This window comes from Cupressus sempervirens, chromosome 2, assembly GCF_028749045.1.
Source record: "Cupressus sempervirens isolate cs-2001-9-10 chromosome 2, ASM2874904v1, whole genome shotgun sequence".
NCBI classification, from domain to species: Eukaryota; Viridiplantae; Streptophyta; class Pinopsida; order Cupressales; family Cupressaceae; genus Cupressus; species Cupressus sempervirens.
This window is the reverse complement of record NC_143119.1, coordinates 93118952-93143023: the sequence shown is the minus strand read 5'-3', so window position 1 is coordinate 93143023 and position 24072 is coordinate 93118952. Positions and strand designations below refer to the sequence as shown.

Sequence of the window (24072 nt, the reverse complement as noted above, 5' to 3'; positions counted from 1 at the left end):
TGATCACAGGTATTGCTCTAATCTGTTACAAAACAAAGTATCTCTTTACACTTTCATATAGATTACAGGACTATTCCAATCCATTCATAAATATAAAATTGTTCAACAACAGTAAATGTACGTGACTGTGACAGAGTTAGTTCAACAATATTATTCTTCTACCCACCAAATCTTCAACAAAACATTCAAGGTGGATGTATACCACACTTTCTCCACTGTTCATTCCTTTTACAATCACCACATGGAATATATGCTTTCAAATTGATGTATGTATCCTTGTCTGTCCACCAATCCTGCAGGAACTAAGGTGACAGTCAGGGGTATTATGGATTTGTTCCATACAATCTTCCCTCTAACTGGACCACCATGTTAGATCAACCGTTTCCAGACTTATATACACCCTCTCAATCCACTTGACTGTTACAACTACCTTTAAGAACCAAACAACTTCTTGCATCTATTTTTGCACTTTTCGCAAATGTTGCACCATGCAACTTCTTGATAGCTTTGACATTTTGACATGAACAACCACAACCCTTTGCATGGACACTTTTAACATATTGAAATGGACTAGAGACAACAGGTTACATCATTCTTACCTTACCTTGGGTTTTTTTGCACACTTTGACCCTTTTGACCAAAACAGAACCTTATTGTATAACTTGAACAACTTGTCACAAAAATGTAAGTACTTGACTCAAACAACTTACATGGCTTTACATAATTACCCATAATGTCTCAAATTACATTGAAATGACCTTATAGACTCAAACATTAATGAAATTGCTTGTGCCATAACTCTTGACCTCTTGGTATACCTCTGGTACTAGGTGCTCCTGCATCAACCAATGAGGTGTTTAACAGGTTTGATGCCAGAAACGAGCTATACCAATTTGATGTGGGCATAAAAGGGATAACCTTTGAATAGGAATTTATGAGTACAACTCTAGCAACTCGTGAGAATGACAACATTTTGTTGATTGCCGCCCTGGTAGGAGACCAGGATACTAAAATAGATACAGAAACTACCCTTCAAAATTCTGATGAGTTGGTTGTACAAAAAGGCAAAGAGGTAAAAGAATTGTCTAAGTGTAGTCAATTTTGAAGCTATTCTAGAAAACGACTCTCAGAATGTTGGGAAATGGAAGGAAACCTCATCTGCATTGAGGTTAAAGCTAAAAAGTCTCAAGACGGAGGTTTCAAAGGAGTTTTCTTTAATGGCTGTTGTCTAACTGAAGTCTTCAGGTCACAAATTCTTCAAAACGTTTTGCCGCTGCTGAGACCCTCCCTGGATCTGCAAAATGTTAATGAACAAAAATCCAATTTTCCTCCATAAAAGAACAGAGAAGGGTGCCCCTTCTTTAGAATACTTTGCAACAAGAGACAAGAGCTTGCCACTAACTCTGCCATTGAGATGAGTCTGCCACTGACCCTCCCAAGAATCAGCAAAACATCTTACCAGAAATCATCGTAAAATATCCAACTTGATGTTGGATAACAAGGCTTCTCTTCCCTGGAGACAAAGATAAATACTGAGAACAGCTAGCACGATGTTTAGGAAAAACCGGCAAACCCTTTCAAACTTTGCAGATGAGCATGATGCCCCATAATAAAGTGCAAAAAGCCATGGATTTTTTGGAGAGAAAAAAAAAACCAACACAATTTTTGAGGTGAAAATTTGATGAAAACCTAGCATAAGTTTTGAGGTGATAAATCAATCAAAATCAGACAATACAAAGCTTTGTTTTTTAGGAAAACCAGTAAAACCCAACAGATAATTTTGAGGGACAAATTATAAACCCACCAAGGAATCCCACGCAACTTTGCAAATTAGAGAATCAAAATATTTTAAGGAAAAAATTATAGGAACTCATCAGAATTTTATTAGGGGAAAATATTATGAAAACCCATCAAAAATTTGTAAGGGTGGCAAAACAAGAAACTTCGCAAGGTAAACCAGCACATGCAAGTGCATGCACCAAACAAGCAAGTACATACAACAAACATGCAAGTGCATAAGAGTACATGCAACCCTAAAAAAATCAGAGACTTTTGTTCCAACCAAGAAATCGCAAGATCAAAACCCTTAACCTAGCTTGCAAATTCCTACAAAAATCCTCGACGACAAACCACAAAAGTTTCATAAAATACCTTTAACGATATTTATTTCTAAAAATCAAAAAGCATATTTCTGGAAAAAAATCCAGATCAAAAGAGGCTCGAATTTTTCTTAAAAAATTCGTCAAATTTTATGAAATCTCATCGATCTGCTCTGATACCATGTTATGGTAAATCGATGTCATTGTCGTTGTATTAAACAAAATAGATTAAAGCTCCTTATATAGATTTACAAAGACAATGTTTCTAAAAGAAACAATCGTGAACTAAAGATAGAAATAGAAACTACTTGCTAAACTAAAGACTTAACTAAGATGAACATTAACGAAACATTATAATATTCTAATGGGTAGAAGAACCTCAAAAAAAGTCAAACCAATTGGTGAGACGTTGTTTCAATCTGGAACAACAAAAACCACTGATTACATTTCTCTCTATCTCAACAATGATTGTTCTTTCATGGAATGTAATGGTTATGAATAGCATCCCTAAACAAAAGGCTATTCATGATTTGATTTATTGTCATTCTCCAAATATTGTCTTCATCCACGAGACTAAGATGTTTATGGAGGATATGTTGAGCTTGGCTACCAAGAAGTGGACTACAAGTAATTGCCAATGTATTGGGGCCTAGAACAATTCATGTTGCATGGCTTGCCTCTAGGACCTAAGAAAACTTGTTCCTATTGTTAAGCATGAATGCTTGATGTTGTTGTATGGGGGAGTTTATCAGTATGTCAAAGATATGATTGAGTGCTTGTGTTTTGCATTCATGACAGTGTTTGTCATTGATGTCAACATATCAATTTTCTGGACAATACAGCCATAGTTGCAAAGGAAGATTTGTTTAGAGAGGTTCGTGGTCAAAGAGCTATGTTATGCGCACTTAGAGGGTTATTCAGGAATGTGTTTTAATGCTGTATTTATGTTCACGGAAAGAAATATGAAGATTTGCGTGAGTTGCAGAAGATTTTGTGAAGACTGCTCTTAGCGAGTTTCTGGTAAACAGTTTTTGGTATTTGTGTTGTATCTTTCTAGTGAAGTTGAAGATCGTTCAACGGGCTTGAGTTATGGTAGAAGACATGTTGAAGGATGCTAACGTTAACATGGCGGATTCAAATGTTCATTTTGTGACAAGTTGTGAAGTCTATTCAACGTGTTGTTCCCAGAAAGCCGACTTTTGTTAATATCATGATGGGAAGTGTTATTTATAATATAACGTGTAAATGTAATATCTTAATGTGGTCCTATATTAGGAAAGCCTCAAGGCTGACTCTATACTTGTTTTAGGTATTGATATAAAGGAAAGTTTGTTTCCTTGGTTGTAGGTGTGGCATTAGATCAGTGAGATTACAAGTTATGTTATGCAAGCTTTGGATGCAAATTATGTATGATCAAAGCAGAGATTGATGTTTTTGATGTAGTGTAAGCTTCAATAGAACTATATAGGAAAAGGAGTTCCTGTTTAGTCAATTCAAGAACTTGAATATGTTAATATGAAGAGTATTTAGTGAAGACAATCTTAAGGACATTTGAACAGTGGGTTCAGTTGTCCTCCTTTCAAAGTCTACTAACAGGAACTCAGATGTACTAATTGTATTTCATTTGACACCTAACAAGGTCAAATCTTTTCACAAGGAGCTTTCTATAGTAGTACATCATCTTGTGAGCATCATCACTAGAGTTTTCCCTCTGATCAAGGGTTTTCCTAGTTAAAATATTTGATTTTATTGTGCATAGTTATCTTTCTATGGTTGTTGCATCTTTTGATTATATGTTTCAGATTTGATAAAGTTGTTTAGAATTCTTCTAAGCACATTACTAATTCAAACCCCCCCCCCCCTCAATTATCTTGGTGGACTATTAATTAGTATCAGAGCATTACGTCCTTGAAGGAAAAGTCTAACAGCTTAGGGAGGTCCATGGCTTCTTATTTCAAGAAAGAAAGTCCGAAGTTTTATGGAATAAGTTATGACAATTGGAAGGAAAATATGAAGACTCACTTGATGTTCATGGGTCCGGAATTTTGGTTGGTTACATTGAAGAAAAAGGATATAGTAGATGAAGATAAGCTTGTGACGCAGTGCATGGGAGGAGAATCCCCAAAGGAGATGTCCTAGCCCCCAGCAAATAACCACACAGTAGAAACACAACAAAAGATGCAAGATCTAAAACCAAAATCAACACTTTATTATAAAACAACTGACTACATGCAATGTGTCGGGCTGTAAGACCTTACCGATTATGGTCAAATACAAAGCAAGTAATAGTTCTACAAGATCCCTCAAGATCCAACCCAAAAACCCTAGCTAGTCTAGATCTGTAACACAACAGCACTCGATAGAAACCTCCAACAAGATCTAAACTTGAGTTTGCATGCCACCAAGCAATCTCTTTGTTTCCCAAGCCGCAGCTAGTAGCTCTACTCAAACTTCGCTTGTCTCAGCTACTCCATGTTGAACTCATTCTCACTCAAGGCTCCCCTAAACCCCCTACTTATACCCAACTAAGCCACAAGTCGGCCTAGCAAGTTACAAATTAAATAAACCCTTATGATAAATACATATTTAAGCCACAAATCAGCTTGCAACAAACATTAAATACGAAATGTTAACCCACGATAACCACACGATCGAGTGTCAGCAAACACAAGCAATCCAGGCACTGCCAAGCAAAAACGCCTATCGAGCTCCCCAAGCATCACTGAGCACCATAAGCTTTGTCGAGTTCCTTTAGTGACCGAGTGCCTTCCGCTACCAAGCTCCTTCAGTGACCGAGCTCCTCAATCAACACTACAACAAGCAACTACCCCAATAAGGACCGAGCAACACTTCTCCTTCAACCGAGCACCAAGCCTCCCCACCGAACCCATTTGATCAAGCCTTCAATTGAGAAGCACCACAAAGATGGCTAAGCACCTCCAGTGTTCCACCAAAAATGCTAGAAGCTTCAAGAACCACAGATGCCCCTACATTAGACTCCCAAGGTACAAAGAAAAGTGTCTCCCACACTTTGTTCCTTCATGAAAACCAGATTTCCACTTCATCTTCACCAAAGGCTTCCAATCTCTTGCAGACAAAAGAACAAATCCGCAAATCACCCACACCCGCGGCATCCATCCAAACACTAGAATTATCCGTAGCACCACTAACCAATTAGCATGCAACTTATCAACACAATCCATCTTAGCGACAAGAGCATCAAACTCCACATCCACAACACCAACATGTAGATCCAAAACCAAATCCACATCAGTAGCAATATGAAAGCCATCACTAACATGTGTCAAACTCTCAGCACAAAGATGCTCTGCAACATACAAATCATCACCCACAACAACCTGATCATCCATGACTAAGTGCTCTGCAATTCCCATGTCAAACACAACCAATTGATCATGAAAACAAATCTCCATCCCAACACCAACAAGGTTAGAAAAGAGCTCCACATCCACAACATCATGTAGATCCAAAACCAAATCCACATCAGCAGCAATATGAAAGCCATCACCAACACGTGTCAAACTCTCAGCACCAAGATGCTCTGCAACATACAAATCATCACCCACAACAACCTAATCATCCATGAAGTGCTCTACAATTCCCATGTCAAACACAACCAATTGATCATGAAAACAAATCTCCATCCCAACATCAACAACGTTAGGAACCTCTTCAGCAACAACCACAAGTTGCTCTGTAGGTTTCGTATCAGGCTCCACAAACTGATCGACAAAACCAATCTCTACCTCAACCTTGCCATGCCCTCTTCGTTCTCGAACAAGTCTTCTAACCAACCAAACAACTCTCTTCTGGATCAATAAACTCCAACTCCATAAATCTCTACGAAACTCAACTATCCCTTCCTTAACTCAATCGGACAAAGTAGCATCCATCCGTGCAAATGCCCCTGAAATCTTCATCTCCACTACATCATAGAGATCTTCAATCGCTCTAGGGTCCAATCTTCTCAGAGGCATCTTCCAAGATCTTCGCAAACCTTCTACAACAAATCTATCTTCGCATCCAAATGATCGATCGATGAAAAATCCTCTACAAGTGTAGGTCGGATCACAATCTGTCACCCCACACCAAGAATCACAACCCAGGACTCGAGAAGCAAACCATCCTCAACACAATCACCACCAAATCAAGATCTTCTTAGATCAACTTCTCCCAACAGAAAGTCCTGGTACAAACTGCCCTACCTTCATTGATCTGTCTACACGCTCAGGAAAACTCGCTCCAATACCATTTGACGTAGTGCAAGATAGAAGAGTCCCCAAGGAGATGTCCTAGGCCCCAGCAAATAACCACACAACGGAAACACAACACAAGATGCAAGATTTAATACCAAAATCAACTCTTTCTCATAAAACAGTAGATTACATGCAATGTGTCAGGCTGTAAGGTCTTCCTGGTTACGGCCAAATACAAAGAAAATAATAGTTTTGCAATATCCCTCAAGATCCAACCAAAAACCCTAGCTAGTCCAGATCTGTAACACAACAACACTCTAGTAGAAACCTCCAACAATATTTAAACTTGTGCTCGCAAGCCACCAAGCAATCTCCTTGTTTCCCAAGCCGCAGCTACTAGCTTTGCTCAAATTTCACTCCTCTCAGTTACTCCATGCTGAACTTATTCTCACTCAACACTCCCCTACACCCCCTACTTATACCCAACTAAACCACAAGTCGACCTATCAAGTTACAAATTAAATAAACCCTTACATTAAATACATATTTAAGCCACAAGTTGGCTTGCAACAAACATTAAATACAAAATATTAACCCTCATGTTAACCTGCAATAACCATACGACCGAGTGGCAGCAAAAACGAGCAATCCAAGCACTGCCAAGCAAACACACCTGCTGAGCTCCCCAAGCATCGTCGAGCACCATAAGCTTTGTTGAGTTCCTTCAGTAACCGAGTGCCTTCCGCTACTGAGCTCCTTCATTGACCGAGATCCTCGGTCAACACTACAATAAGGAACTACCCCAATAAGGACCAAGCAACACTTCTCGTTCAACCGAGCACTGAGCCTCCCCACCGAGCCCATTCAGTCAAGCCTCCAACCAAGAAGCGCCATAGAGATGGCCAAGTACCTCCAGTCTTCCACCAAAAATGCTAGAATCTTCAAGAACCTCAGATGCTCCTACATCAACTTGACTCTTGTGAAAAGGCGGATAAAGATCTATTCATGCAGAACATGCTTGCTAAAGAAGCATTGTTGTTAGCTCTTCCTAAATCTGAATATGCAGAGGTAAATCCTTTAAAGCTTGCACATGAAATTTGGACTAGATTACAGAGTATATTTGACGGTGATGAGAATGCAAATAAGTCTAGATTGCAAAGTTGGATATGTATGTTTCAAGGTGCTAAAATGTAGGAAGATGTAACTATAAAGGGATACTTTGGTAGGATATTTAAGGTTCCAGGAATTAGAAGTTGTGGTGAAACTAAGACAGAAGATGAGATTGTGTGGAAGATTATGAAAGCTTTGACACCTATGTATCATCTAAAGGCACAGATGATTGAAGATGTTATTCCTTGCACACCTAACTTTACCAAAGAGACTCTTCTTGGAAAGTTCCAAGCATCTGAATTATGGATGAACGGAATGAAGGACTACCTAGAGTTGAGACTGCTTTCTGCATACAAAGAGACAGACCTACATTAACAAGGAGTGCAAGTACAAGTGGAGATTATGCTATAGAACAAGCAACAAAACAAGAGGAAGACAACAAGATTGATGAAGGACTTGCATTGCTTATAAAGAAAGAACCAAAAGGTAACAAAATTCTTGTTTGTTGGACGTGTAAGGAACTTTGTCATTATTCATCTAAATGTCCTAAGCAAGAAAAGAAGATAAAACCTAGGAAGCCATACAAAGTCTAGAATACCTAAAGATTGCTTCTTTGTTAATGAAGATGATGAACTAGATTTTAAGGTGGTAAATTTCCTAAATGATAGTGATGATGAGGATGATGAGATAGGATTTGTTGCTATTAAGGAAGAAAGTCCTAGAAAAGAAATAAGAGAAGTAAGAGAAAAAAGGCTTTAGAATCACATGTTGAGAAGGAAAACATTGATTGGATTATAGATAGTAGATGTTTTCATCATATGACTAGAGATATGAATAAGTTTGTTCAATTCAATAGTTCTGATGGAGGGATAGTTAGAGTTGGAAATAATGCAGCATGTCACATTAAAGGAAAAGGATCAATTACTCTTGATGAAAAAACTAACAAAAACTAACACTAAGGATGTTTACTTTGTGGATGGATTGAAACATTATCTTTTTGAGTGTTGGACAGCTTGTTGACAAGGGATATCAGTTGCAATTTATAGAGAAGACTTTCATTATCAAAGATAAAGATAGTACATTAATTGGAACGAGTACAAGGTGAAGAAATAATCCTACTGAGATGACATGTTTAGTTGCTAAAGTGGATGACGGTTGTTTATAGCATAAGATATTTCGTCACGCTAACTTTGATAACATTGAGAAGATAAGTACAACACTTGCAGTGAGAGATTTGCCTAAGGTTATGAAACCTTCGAAAATGATTTGCAAAGAATGTGTGATGGTGAAACAGAAGAAAAGTTCATTTCCAAGTAAAATGTTTACTACTACAGCAAAGTTGAAGATTGTGCACAAAGATTTGAGTGGTCCTACAAGAACAAGAGAATTCAATGGTGAAAGGTACTTTATACTTCTTACTGAAGATTTTACTAGAATCATGTGGATAGCACTTCTTAGAGAGAAGTATGGAGCTTTTCAAAAATTCAAGATATTTACGAGTAGAGTTGAGAATGGACCTAGCTGAAAATTAAGTGTTAGAGATCATGTAGAGGTGGAGAATTTATTTCAAATAAATTTAACATCTATTGTGAGGATAAAGGTATAAAGAGACAACTTTCAGCCCCTAAGACACCGCAGCAGAATGACGTAGTAGAAAGAAGGAACAGATCAGTGACTGAAGCAACTAGAGCAATGATGTTTGAGAATAACATATCATATATCTTTTGGAAAGAAGTAGTGAACGCCGCAGTATACAAAATGAAGAAAGTTCAGACTAGACAAGGCATTGGTAAGACACCTCATGAACTTTGGTTTGGACATACACAAACTGTGAAATATTTTAAAATCTTTGAAAGTAAATGCTATATTAAAAGAGATGATGATATTGGGAAGTTTGATTCTAGAAGTGATTAAGGAATGTTTCTTGGATATTCATTGAAGAGTAAAGCATATAGATGTTTTAATCAGAGATTGAAAAGGTTGAAAGTGCTAATGTGAGAGTTGATGAAAAGTTTAGAATTCAAGAGAGGATACTTGATTATGATTTTGATGGAGAGACTAATCAAAGGACTAACAATTGGAATGTTGAGCACAGATTATTTTATAAAACTAACATTGATTTGCAGAATGGATTACAAAGAGAAGAACAGGGAGAAGAACCAAGAACTGAACCGAGATCAAAACCTAGAGCAGAAATTAGAGTTGACCAAGGAACACCTAACAAAAACATTGTAAAGAATCACCCTATGGATCAAGTTATTGGGAGTGTAAACAAAAGAGTTATGACAAGAAACAAGGTTAGTGAAGAATTATGTTTGATATCTCAAGTTGAACCTAAGAGTGTTGATGAAGCTTATAAAGATGAATCTTGGATAAAAGCTATGAAAAAAGAACTTGAGCAAATAGAAAACAAAACTTGCGAATTGGTTCCTAGACCTAAAGATAAGAATGTTATTGGAACTAAATGAATATTTAGAAACAAGATGAATGAGCAAGGTGAGGTAGTGAGAAACAAAGCAAGGTTAGTTTGGAAAGGTTATTCACAGCAAGAAGGAATTGATTTTGAGGAAACTTTTGCACCTGTTGCTAGATTAAAGGCAATTAGAACGTTTTTGGCATATGCAACTAACAAGAACTTCAAAGTTTATCAGATGGATGTTAAGTTATCTTTTTGAATGGAGAACTTGATGACGTATACATACAACAACCTGATGGTTTTTCTTTGATAAAGGAAAACCATATGGTTAGCAGATTAAAGAAAGCATTACATGGACTGAAACAACTTAGAGAAAAGAATGTGAGATTGGACAAACATTTGATCAATTTGGGATTTGTAAAAGGTAATGCAGATAGCAATTTGTATTTGAGAAAGAACGAAGCCGATTTGTTGATTATTGTAGTATTTGTTGATGACATCATTTTTGGTGGTAATGATGAAGCTAACAAGACATTTTTTGAAGAGATGAGGAAAGAATTTGAGATAAGTATGATTGCCAAGACAAAATACTTCTTGGGATTGCAGATTGTTCAAAATAACGATGGCATTTTCACATCACAAGCGAAATATCTTAAAGATTTGTTAAAAAGATTTTGATTGGAAAATTGTAAACCTGTTGGAACACCTATGGTGACTGGATGTAAGTTGTCAAGCAAAGGTGAATCACTTAGCGCATTACAAACAAGATACAGATTTATGATTGGAGGATTGCAATATTTGACACATACTAACCTAATATAGCTAATGCAGTTGGAATTGTGGCAAGATTTCCAGCAAATCCTAAAGAAAAACATCTTGCAGCAATAAAAATAATTTTTAGATACTTGAATTGAACTTCATATTATGGCCTATGGTATGACCGATCACAAATTTCACATTATGTGCTTACACTGATGTTGATTGGGCAGCAAGTGTAAATGATTGAAAGAGCACCAGTGGTGGAGCATTTTTCTTAGGAAGAAGATTGATTTCTTGGCTAAACAAGAAACAAGATTGCATTTCACAAAGTACAGCAGAGGCAGGATATGCAGCAATAGCAAACAATTGTAATCAGATAATTTGGATGAAGCAGATGTTGAAAGATATTGGAATTGAGTTTATTGAGCCTGTTATCATCCATTGTGATAATACAAGTACAGTTAGCATGTCAAAGAATCACAAAGCACATTGCAATTAAGTATCACTTTTTGGGAGAAAAGGTAGCAGAGAAAGAGATCATATTGGAGTATGTTAGCAGAAAGGAGCAGATAGCAAACATATTTACAAAACCTTTTGCTAAGAATACATTTGAGTACTTGAGAGGTATGTTTGGGGTCAGGCCCCAACCTTCTTTAGAGTAGTTGATCAGTGTCTACTATGAATTAGAGCACTATTCTTTTGTCTAGACTGGATGTTTGATGCTTCTCCTATGGAGTTGTATCTATGTTTGAGTTGAGTCGTCAAGGACTCTTGGTAATGGTACTGAATAGTGTTTTTGGACACTTTGTTGAGCTTTCACAAATTGTTTTGGAGATGATTGAGTTTGCATAATGGCACCTTTGTCATTGATGTCAATGGGGGAGAGATGATCATGAAAAACATTCTTTAGGAATGGGGGAGAGTAACACATGTAATACATTGATTGTTAATCAATGGAGGAGATGTACTTCATAATTGTGAATATAACATGAAAAACTCTTAACAGCCTGCTTGTACCTTTATGAGCAACATGAATGGGGGAGTAAAGGAAGATGAGGAAGAAATATATTTTTGGTATTCATGGAACTTCAATGTTTTTCATCAAATATTGTTGTCAATGCCAAAGGGGGAGATTGTTAAGCATGAATGCTTCATGTTGTTGTATGGGGGAGTCTATTAATATGTCAGAGAAATCATTGAGTGCTTATGTGTTGCATTCATAACAGTGTTTGTCATTGACATCAACATATCAGTTTTTTGGACAATTCAGCCAGAATTGCAAAGGAAGATTCGTTTGGCAAGGCTCGTGGTCAGAGATTTATATAATGCGCACTTAGAGGATTATTCAGAAATGTTTTTTGATGTTGTGTTTATCTTCGCAGAAAGAAATATGAAGATTTGCATGAGTTACAAAAGATTTTGTAGAGACTGCTCTCAAAGCGAGTTCCTGGTATTTGTATTGTATCATTTCAGTGAGGCTAAAGATTGTTCAGCAAGCTTGAGTTATGGTAGAAGACATGCTCAGGATGCTATGGTTAACATGGCATAATCAGATGTTCATTCTGTGACGAGTTGTGAAGTCTATTCAACATGTCGTTCCCAGAAAGTCAACTTCTTAATATGGTCCTATATTATTCATTGTAAATTGAGAAAGCCTTAAGGCTGACTTAGTACTTGTTTTAGGACTTGGTATAAAGGAAAGTTTGTTTCCTTGGTTGTAGGTGTGGCATTAGATCAGTGAGATTACAAGTTATGTTATGCAAGCTTTAGATGTGAATTATAAATGATCAGAGCAGAGATTGATGTTGAAGATGTAATGTGAGCTTCAAAGGACCTATATTGGCAAAGGAGCTGTTGTTTAGTCAGTTCAAGAACTTGGCTATGTTATCCTAAAGATTGTTTAGTGAAAACAGTGTCGAGGCTATTCAAACAGTGGGTTAAGTTGTCCTCCTTTCAAAGTCTTCTAACAGGAACTCATATGTACTGATTGTATTTCATTTGACTCCTAACAGGGTCACATCTTTTCACAAGGAACTTTCTATATTAGTACATCATCTTGTGGGCATCATTCCCACCGGGGTTTTCCCTCTGATCAAGGGTTTCCCTAGTTAACATATCTAGTGTTATTGTGCATGGTTATTTTTCTCTGGTTGTTGCATCTTCAGATTTAATTAAGTTATTAAGAGTTGTTTTAAGCACATAACTAATTCCGCCCCCCCCCCGCTCTAAGTTATCATGGTGGACTTTACTTTTTAACACCTATGTGGTGCATTTCCAGAAGGTTCTCGATGTCTGTGCTCACCTCAAGCTTGGAATCAAGTGTGATATCCCCACCTGGACATATGATTTAATAATAAATAACTATTAGATATAAGGTTTATAATATGATAATATTAATATTAAAAAAGGGGCAATGCTGCCAGGCTTAAGCGTTCTTCTAAGCTCCTAAGGGATAATTTAAATTTTTTGACCTTGGTCATAATAAGACAGCAATGGGATAATCACTTGGAATAATAAGAGCTAGAACTTTGAAGCCATCTCAAAGAGGCCAGATGGATTCATCGCTCTAAGTTTTGGATAGGAGATAGTTGGACCGCCAACTCAAAGATCATTGATTGGAAAGGATTCGGAGCATTGGCTGATCAAAACTTCAGCTACTCCTTTACGGACCTTCAAGAATCTTGCTTTCAAAATCCTAGTTATATGGCTTTGTGATTCTTCCTTACAAAGTTGTATGGCAAATTGGTGGGCAAAAGGGAAGCTTGCACTTGGGACTGCATTGTACTCTTTTTTTTTTAAACTATCATTTGTCAAGTACAGGTTGAACATATGGAACAGGCAGTGCTTTGGAATTGATTTCGTAGAGAGAGAAAATGCTGAATCTCGCCTGGATGCTATTACCTGCCAAATCAAAGATCATGGTTAAACATAAAATTCTTTCAGAATTGAGGCAGCTACTGTCAAAGAACTTGAGAAATGGGAGTTGTGTAAGGAAAACCTTTGGAAGCAAAAGTCTCCTATTGACTAGTTAAAGGAAGGTATTAGAACCATTACCTTTTTTTGTAGCTTTTGAGGGATAGAAGGCAAAGGAATCTCATTTCTTCTGTCAGGTCCTTAGAAGGAAATCAACTCTCGTCTGCTAGGTTGATTTCGAGAAAAAATACTCACCATTATTCCAGCCTATTTACTGAGGATACAACTCCACCTTCCAAGGAGGAAGATCTTATTTTGGAGAGCATAACTGCAATATGCAATATCCCCACTGCTACTTCTACTTCATCTAGATTTTATTATTTCTTCATTATGATAGCGCCAAAAAGTTGAGCTGAATGCCCTGTTATAGATCTGCAGACAATATTTCAGAAAGTTTGAACTGTTGGTGATTGGTGCTTGGGTTTAATTAGCTTCAGGTTAGCACTTTTTTTTGGTTTAAGTTATTTACATTTAGCAGCTGTGTGTAGTTTTTGTATGTCTTATTTTTGCAGCTGCTATACAAAACATTGTACATAAATTTTCTAAAACAATATTGTGCAATAGTTCTTAGTCTAAATAATAAGATGTCAATGTGTGTCATTGAAAATTTGTGCCTATGAAAATTTTTTACAAATTCCTTCCCAAAAAATTGAAAACAAACTGACAACAGCTTGTCTGCAAACTGTTTGATGAAATCTATGTGCAGGAAAACTTGAGACAATTGCCAAGAAAGTAGGCTTTTTTCAAAAATAAAAATTCAGCTTACTACACAGAAGACTTTGAGAAGTTCTCAATGATAAAGAAATTCCCGATGAACTAAAACATTCCAATAAAGGCTTTTATATAAAGGAAATAGGAACTTTCGGTAGAACCTGGAACATAATAACCTTCCAACAAGGTTCCCATTTTCATCGAATAAAACCAATGACTGAGGAGATGGGTGCATGGGTTACTATTCCTAAAGAAGCCCAAAAACCCAACATTGGTTCCTGTCCCTACCATAGGCCCCTAACAGAAACAAAATGGTAACCTTGCAATCCCAAAAGGAGAGGAAACCCCCAATAAGGCAATTCTGATAGTTTAGGAACTCCCAATACAGGTACAAGTTCCTTTTATTTGCCAAAGCACTGATGGCTTAAAATTAATGAAGTAATACAGCCCCTGTCGGGTGGAAAGGCTTCGATGAGCGCATTCAATCCAGAAGATCATTTAAATCTCCACATGTGGCAGAGTTTGACTGAACTGTTGCAATGACAGCTGAACTTCCTCTTCCAAAAGTTGAACTGCTACACATGTAAGTATAAAAGAATGATCTATGCTACAAAGAGGGTCTTTTGGCTGAAAGAGAAGCAGAAAGATTGGGATTTTGAAAGTCGAGAGGGGGGGCAGAAGCAAAGAAGCTGACATGAACTTGCTACTGGCTTGTGAGGATCTATACGCCGGGTAATGAAGCAGATGGGACAGAGATGACTGCCAAGGAAAATGGCATAGGTTTAGAGGAAAGAACAATAGCAAAAAGAGAATGTCAAGAGGATGCAGGGTTGAGGAAGAAAGAAAGAAGGGAGAGAGTAAATTTATACTCCTGATAGCATTGTAATATTTGTAGTTTTTGAAATTGAATAAACTTGAGATTTTTATTCTTTGTGTTGTGAGTTGGTGTTCTTTTGCCTGTGAGGTTGAGCCGTCTGATAAAAACCCCTGACCCCATCTGTACGCATCACCCACCTTTTGTGCTCCATTAGTGTGGGGCCATATAAAGTGAACTGAATCAATGACTTAAATTTTGATTTTCTAAACAATTTCTTCCTGACGTCTTCCAATCATTATCTAATATACAAGTTTGAACTATAACGAAATAGAAAGTGTGTCGTATATGAACGGACTCATTGCATTACACTCTGCAGGGATAATCCCTTTAATTACAATCTGAATATGCACAACCTGATGGCAAATCTATTCCATGTAGACAACAAGTGGGATAGGGTACACATGCCCCGCACGCCAGTAAGACAATTGATGCCATAGTAATTTTTTGCTCGATACAACTAATAGCAATGTCATAATTTAGGTTATCCCTAGCAGCACCTGAAGGCAAGTCTTTACATCCTAGCAACAAGCACACTTAATAATAGTTATATATTGTCAATAATACCTCTGCCGCCTGCCCTGTGCATAGAAGTAAAGGGTGAGGCATCATGCCTATATAAAGTAGTGTGCGGTAGCTCACATGTTCAAATGCAAAGATACTTAAGGTATGTACACCCCGTGAAGCGAAGCATCCCGTAAACACACAGTGAGAAAGACGCAGAGGGAAGCAACTCACATAGAAATAGGTACTAAGGGGTGGTCCTTTAAACCTTTCTTTTAGTTCACTGGGAAATATTCATGTGAAAAATCCAATATACATGCTACTAAATTGGTTTAGGTTCCGTAAGATTAATTTGCAGTAGTTAGACCTTGCTAAACATTTTGCAAGAAAGCACAATGGCAGACTATTATATCGATTAGATTGCACTCATTATTACTAATCGTTTCGAAACCCTGGAAAGGAATTTCAACGTAAAACATTTAGGAGGGGAAATTCATAAGTGATAAAAAAAAACGAACCGTGTCTGTATTAGTGTTAAGAGACGCATCCGCCATGTTTGTCTGTGTTACTAGGAGCAAGAAAGAAAAGCAAAACGAGCTCCCATGCACACCACCTGAAACTCCCAAACTGTCAATCGAGCTCGGTTTGATTATAAAGTCTTCGCAGTAGCTTGAAGTCGGCTGATCTGACAAACTCGGAAAGGAAAGAGAAAATGTTTGAACTCGGGAGATTTTTTATGATGAGTTAGAGGTCCGCTCCGGCTGATTATTATTTTAGGGCCCGTTTGGCGAGAGGAATAGGAATACCTATTCCAAAAATTTTGAATTTCTTGTTTGGATGCATCAAAACGGAATTGGAATACGAAGTAAAATAGGAATACGTATTCTAATTTTGGTCTAAAAATGGAGTTTTGCAATTCCATTCAAATAGGTGTTATTAGAATACGTATTCCTATTTCATTTTTTTTTATTTTAGAAAACATAAATTTTGGGGTCTGTGAATTCCCATCAAATATTGGCTGAACCAAATGAGAACAGGAATACGTAGCTCCATTTTCTATTCCAGAATACATATTCCTATTTCGTTCGCCAAACGGGCCCTTAGTGAAAAGTTGTTGAACATATTTTTCATAGAATTCTATAAAAGAGCTTCCTTTTATTTAGAACTCTTATAAATTAAATTTAGGGAAGAAATCTAGTAGCTACTAAAACTTTGCATTTAATTCTTTTAAATCTTAAGTCAATTTTTTCAGTGTACCTTCAAGGTGACTAAAAAACTTAAAGCTAAGGTTTCAACATTTGGATATTTGTGGATCCCTTTGTAGAGGAAGTGGAGTGCGAAGTGGTTAAAAAGTACATGTGTTAAATCATTTTTGGGAGCTTTTGGAGGTATCTATCACAAAACCCCCATAGTCATTGGACCCCCTAACTATTACTAGGTCTCTTCCCTAGTGGGTATTATTGGCTAAGCATTATCTTGCAAATACTAGATTACTAGGTCCAATCCTTCTTGTAATGCCCCACCAAGGGATCCAAAAGAATTAATCTAAAAAAAAAATTTACTAAGTTTGCCAAACTTTTTTTTTTGAAGTAAGAAAGTATAGCATGCACATCAATCACATAGTAGTGGAAGCAATAACATACAATCAACTATAAACATACATAACAGGGTACATTCCTTAAGGATCCAAGACGTTGAGTCACATTTAAATTTAATTAATTCTAAGTTTAACAACTACCACAACCACATGAAAGAATAATGAAAAAATCCAATGTCCATAATATACATTTGTTCTGAATGCCTCTTGGCAAATTAATTCGGAATGCTCATTCATCCACTGTACATGTCACAGGGTATGAAAGGCTTAAAAGAATATACATATGTAATAATAGAAATACATCATCCTCTTTGGATCCATGATACGTACATTAAAATAAATGAAATCATCCACCATACAAGATACATCCATACATCAAAAAGATATAACATCTATCATAAAATATAACCATCCATCATAATGATTCATGAACAGAATGAAGGTAAATGCCAACAAAGAATGCTCCAACCACGGTGACTACGGACGGATCTCAATGGTAAGAGTGAAAAAGCACTACCACCCGACCATGTGGAACCTAAATGGCCCACTCCCACCGCGCTAAGGAGATAGTCTCAAGTCCCAAACAGGATATCAAAACACAAAACACAAGTACTCTCTAAGTCCAGGAAATTCTAAAAGTATACTAACTCAAAGGTTCCAACATAAATCGACAACTAGACCCAGAGGCACATAAGACACGTAGGAATCTACTATATAAGCGAGCAAGTGTCATCGCACGAATCACGTTCAGAGTTACCTGAGCAATCCCTTAGGAATCTCGGGTCCTTAGTGATCCCTACAACCACTAGTATCCTCTCATACTGACGAGGCATACTACAGAATGCAAGGTCGTAACCAAGTGTTCTCTCTACTCCCATCCTAGTCTATACTAGCACTCGAGGCATGAGGGAGAACATACAATTAATCTTATTAGGTTCATTTTAATCTCATTTAGTGTAAATGTTGTCACTTGTTAAAACAACTTAAAATGAGTTACTCTGGTAGTCACTTAGGGCTCCGGCCCCCATTGCATGCCACTTTCCGACACTACATATAGATAACCTACCCTAAGCTTATGAAATCACAAATTATAGAAAAATCACCTCAGTCCTATACAAGTGACTGGAAAGCATCATAAGTATAATCCACAATAATCACATTAGTTCTCTATGAGAAACTAAATAACATCAAAATGATAAATCACAATATCCATCGATTCTCCAATGAGCAACCGAAAAGTATCCCACAATATCCATTGGTTCTCAACGAGCAACCAGAAAGTATCCCAAAATAATACTGATCAGTGACTTCAAAATGGTCAAGTCAAACATGTCACAACATGACATCATCAAGAACAAATCATTCAAAACATCTCAGTCCTCTCAAAGCGACTGAAAAAAATCAAATATAACTGATCGATGACTCAAAAATGGCTAATTCAGATAACCCATAACATAAATCTCGCCATCCTACAAGGCACTGAAAATAGTAATCAGCAATCTAACACACTCAACATAAAGCATATCAACACATACATGGTTGAGCGAAATAATCAAGATCAAGACCAACATTAGCATAACATCACAAGTATATAACACTTGAGCCTTTGGTAACAACCTAAATTGGTCAGCATCTAATCAGCCCCAAAACCTCCAAAGCATAGAAGTACAAACAAAACAGTACAGTTTCATAGTTTGGGTTTGATTTCAAAATACACAATAGGGTTAATAGTAAAGTTTCAGTTTGCATTTCAATGTACATTTTCAAGTGTATAAGATTCTCAGTATTATCCTTTATAATTTAACCCGATCATTTATTCCTATAAATTGCACAATTACCTCTATTCATTTTAAAGTCAATTCTTCCAAAATTATCCATGGTAATTACTTATTTAAAATATTAAATAATACTCATTGATCTTAGAATAAAAAACATATAATTTTATTAAAATCAATATTAATAAAATTAAATAAGCTTAGAACTTAATTGAATGTCCTTTTTCATTAATTGATCTTAATTAAACCTCATTTAATTAAATTAATTGATAATTATACAAAATATCCATATTAATACACAATTTATAACTTTAATTTATTTTAATAATAACTTAATTAATGATAATACATAAATATTATTAGAACCCTTAATTAATAATAATAATAATAATTCATATTAAATTATAATTAGTTTATTAATAAAAGAATAACTAATAATAACTTATTAACTTTTAAAACTTGTCAATATTTATATATATTAATTAACTTTAATAAAATTTATATTAATTAATAAATATATTAACAAATATATTTTATATAAACTAATTTTATAACATATATTATATAAACTAATATATATATATATATATATATATATATATATATATATATATATATATATATATATATATATATATATATATATATATATATATATATATATATATATATATATATATATATATATATATATATATATATATATATATATATATATATATATATATATAACTTTAATAAACACCACCTGTGTTTAAAGCCCGCGCGGCTATCAAGGGTACTGTCGGCTGCAGGCTATACTACAGCCAATGCAACACTTGGTGCCACTGACAGGTAAGTGGGGGGGTGGGTAAAACCCCCTCCCCAATATATATATATATATATATATATATATATATATATATATATATATATATATATATATATATATATATATATAATACTTTATTTCATAAAAAACCAATACAAAATAGATATCTATATATATATAATACTTTATTTCATAAAAAACCAATACAAAATAGATATCTCCCAAATTATATATATATGTATGTATGTATGTATGTATGTATGTATGTATTAAATAACATATTTTTTTAAATAACATTTACAACTTCAGTCTAATAGGAAAGATACATTTAACCAATCAAATCTCGAATTTACAATTTTCTTCTGTTTCAAACCCTTCCCGGATTAATCACAATTTCCTTTTACCTACGGACAACGTTTTCAATTTGATTTATTTTTCTTTCAATCATATCATACAGATGATATTTATAGATTCAGAACATGAGAATGAAATAATCACGCAATGAAATTTAGAGAATCATTTTCAACAATCACGAAGAAGACAGGGTTATCTAATAATCATAATTCTAACTGGGTGAACAAAATTCAAGAACCTACCTGGTTTTGATGCTAAAATTGCAATGTTAGAAGATTTGCGAGAGAATTCACTTCTATACAAGAACTTATCTCTAACAATTATTTTCCCTTCCAAATTTTGCTCCCAAAAATTTGCATACAAATTCCTCCTCCAAAATCCTCCCCCAAAAACGAACCCTCAAATTGAGACAAAGAGTTCTCTCCTTAAACCAGGGCACTAATTGTGCACTCACCTGGGAGAACTTCGTGCTCACCACCCTTAACTCAATATCAACTTTATTTATCTTTGCTTAATCTTTTCCCATGCACATTAATTGCATTATTAATTAACTTAATTTAATTTTCCCACTTGACTTCTATTTTTAATTACTTTATTACTTTAATCTCATGCACACTTTATGAAATTAAAATAACATTATTATTTTCACTTATTTTATCTTTTTAATTAATTTCTTTTATTTTCAACTCATGCATGCATCATGCAATCTAGAATCTTTTAATAATTTAATATCTTTTTCCATTTTTAAATTTATTTTCAAACGTTAAATTTGATAAATATTTATTAACTTAAATAACAACAATATTTAGCATTTATTTAAAAATGATCTCTAAATATATTATCATTAAATTAAATAAATATTATCATGTTCTAAATTTATTCTTATAACTTTTGTCTCCAAATTTAATTCTTTTTATTTAATTAATTTCTCAATTAATTAAATATAATTAAATATTAAAATGTCATAATAATCTTCCATTAAATTAAATCATTAATTAATCTTTTAATTAGACTTAATTAATAGAAACTACACCAAAAACTCATATAGTAGAATATGAAAACCCATCATAGAAAAAAACATATTAAATCAAACAAAAAGAGTTATAATCACAAATTAATGTCATTCGACGCATTCAGAGGGTACTTAACTCAGATACTTGTCCTAATTATGAATTAGGACAAATGGCTCAAGGGTTTGGGATCTGGACTTAACAATTTATCTCCCCTCTCTTACCATTGAGATAATGCGATAGGGTACACTCATCCTAGCACTTCAGAAAAGTTGATACCGGTACCTGCAACCTATATAAAATCCACGCATGTACATACACAATATTCTAAGCTAAACAGGCAATGGCAGGAAGTGGTGCATCATGTAGATCTCGACTAGCAGGTGACTACGACTCCCTTCCTTAACCACATCAGAAATGCCATACATAAAGAAAATAAACACGCACACCATACACATGCAGTATGGGGTAAGTATCCATAAGAAGCACATATTATAATCCATCTAACTTAAACATCATCAATAACTAAAATTACTGAATAATCATCATGCATACATGAAATGTAGAGTACCAAGTAATCTCATCATATAATCAACTAAATCTGAAAGTAATGCTACTAAACATCAAGCATAAAACTGGCCTAAAAGAGTTTGGCAATGAAAGCAAAATGCGAACTAGGGGCAGACACTACACTTCTCATCTCTTTCATGTTAAAGGGGTGGTTCTTACAATCTCAAAGGAAAATTGTATTAGTAGTTATTGGTATCAATTTTGTAATGAAAATTGATTAAGAAATTTAAGTAAATATTGAAAAATGATTTTGTACAATTGATTTTTAGTGTATCGTTAGTTCAATTCTTTTTTAATAGGTAAAAGGTTGGAGCCAAATAATTATATTAATATTGATAACTTATTTACAACTTAATTCACTAGGGGCATTTATAGGAAAGAGTTAAGCAAAGAAAACCTTGAATCTTGCACCAAAATAAGAGATACAAAATTACTAAAACTTGTAAAATTTATGGTATACATACCGCGAAATGTATGAGTCATTTTACAACCATTCAATGTGGATGGTGAGAAGATAAATAGAAAAACTAATTTTGACCTAAATACTAACAAAATTGGCAATGCTTATAGTATTCAAGGGTCAATTTTAATTAGCTTCCATATACCTCTTGCCCTTTTTTCATGACGTTTGTCCTCTTTATATGGAGTAATAGTTAAACCCTCAAAAACCTTAGGAGATATGTTCCTTTTTTGCTCATACTTCTTCCTTGCTTTAGTGTTAGTTTCGGCCTTCAATATCTTTGCTCCTTCGTCATCATTCAAGAAGGAGGCATTAGGAATATCGTGACCTCTTCATTAATAGAAATACCTTCCTTAAGAAAATATGTATTAAGCCAAAAAATATTATTTGGTATGTTAATTTGATAAATCCATAAGAGGAAACTAAGGTTGAGAGATATAATAGGCTTCCCAGTCTCAAATTTATTGCAGTCCTCTATGTCAAGGATTGGATGTGTTAGGATTAACTTATCTTTTCATATTAGTTGGTCATAATTCCTTGGCTTTGGTATTGTGACCACCCAATTTCTTAACAATGTCTATATCTTTTTTGAAAAGCATTGCAATAGCTAAGAACATGGATGAAATCTCTAAATTTTTCCAAGTTCAATCATCATTAAAAATATAATCATTCCCAAATATTCACATAATGGCCCTAATAACTAGCTCATGAGAGAATTTCACTACATCTTATAGTTGTTCCTCAGTCACTACACCTATTGGAGTCATCTATCACTTCTTGCAATTCAACTCCACAGGACTATCCATTACAAATAGGGTGAAGAACAAGAAAGAGCAAGGGGCAAATGAAGAGGAAAATATGCAAATCTAGATGGTTCAAATAACATCTACAGGAACCCAAAAGGGAATTATGACCAAGACCAAAGGCACAATTAAATAATGTGTAAAGGAATAAGCATAATCACAATGATAAAGGGGCAAAAAAAATAGGCCAAAGGGGGGTCATCCAAGGTAGACATCATGGCATGATGTCATAAACAAAAGAGAGATAAAGATTAAACACAAAGGGAAAAACTAAAGGTATGAAAAGAGGAACAAAAACACAGAAACAAGTTAAGTGAGAGAATTTATATTAAGCTCTCTCTCTCTCTCTCTCTCTCTCTCTCTCTCTCTCTCTCTCCACATATGTTTGTATGTATGTATATGCATATATGTATGTGTATATAGATTATAAAATAAGAAATATTTATGTATCTTCCTATAAATGTGTGTGTATACACACACACACAACATATATATATATATATATATATATATATATATATATATATATATATATATATATGTTGTAGATGCTTAAAATCGTCTCAAAAGACTATATTAATTTATATAATATTGCCCTTGACATTATAATTAATTATATTTATCATATTCTTCTACCTATTTAATTAAAATTGTTTAATTAAATAGGTTCATTTTCCTAAGGTATTTAAATTTAATTTAAATACATCCAACCTTAATGTGTTACATTTATTTAATACATGATCCTCCATAAATCCCCCTTTTAAATAAATTATATTTATTTAAATCCTTCCATCTCATTAATTCTCTAAACTTATGATTAAATTAAATTTTATTTTATTTAATCTTAAACTTAGTCTAAAACCTAATCTACACCTATCACTTTCATCCTCCTAATCCTATCCACCATTTAATCCCACTTAATTACCTTAATCATCTTGCAAAACCCTTCTTAAGTCTAAGTGTGTGCTCACACATGTGTGAGACCACTCCCACTTCTCACACATCTTGCAAGCTTTGTCCCCCACTCTT

The 24072-nt window shown here is 34.9% G+C and overlaps 1 protein-coding gene across 5 annotated transcripts in view; it reads right to left on the bottom strand.

Moving 5' to 3' along the window:
- Nucleotides 1-16420, bottom strand: part of LOC149571189 (histone acetyltransferase of the MYST family 1-like) — a 256088-nt gene extending 239668 nt beyond the window's left edge. For 4 of the 5 annotated variants that reach the window (XR_016359776.1, XM_089812762.1, XM_089812765.1 and 1 more), the window contains exon 1: nt 16182-16420. Coding sequence is in view for 4 of the 5 variants with exons in the window: in XM_089812762.1 (XP_089668888.1) it covers nt 16182-16217 (36 nt within the window). In the remaining variant the exon portion in view is untranslated. The remainder of the gene's footprint in view (nt 1-16181) is intronic. The other variant, XM_089812764.1, reaches the window with a different exon arrangement.
- Between the last annotated feature and the right edge of the window lie 7652 nt (nt 16421-24072).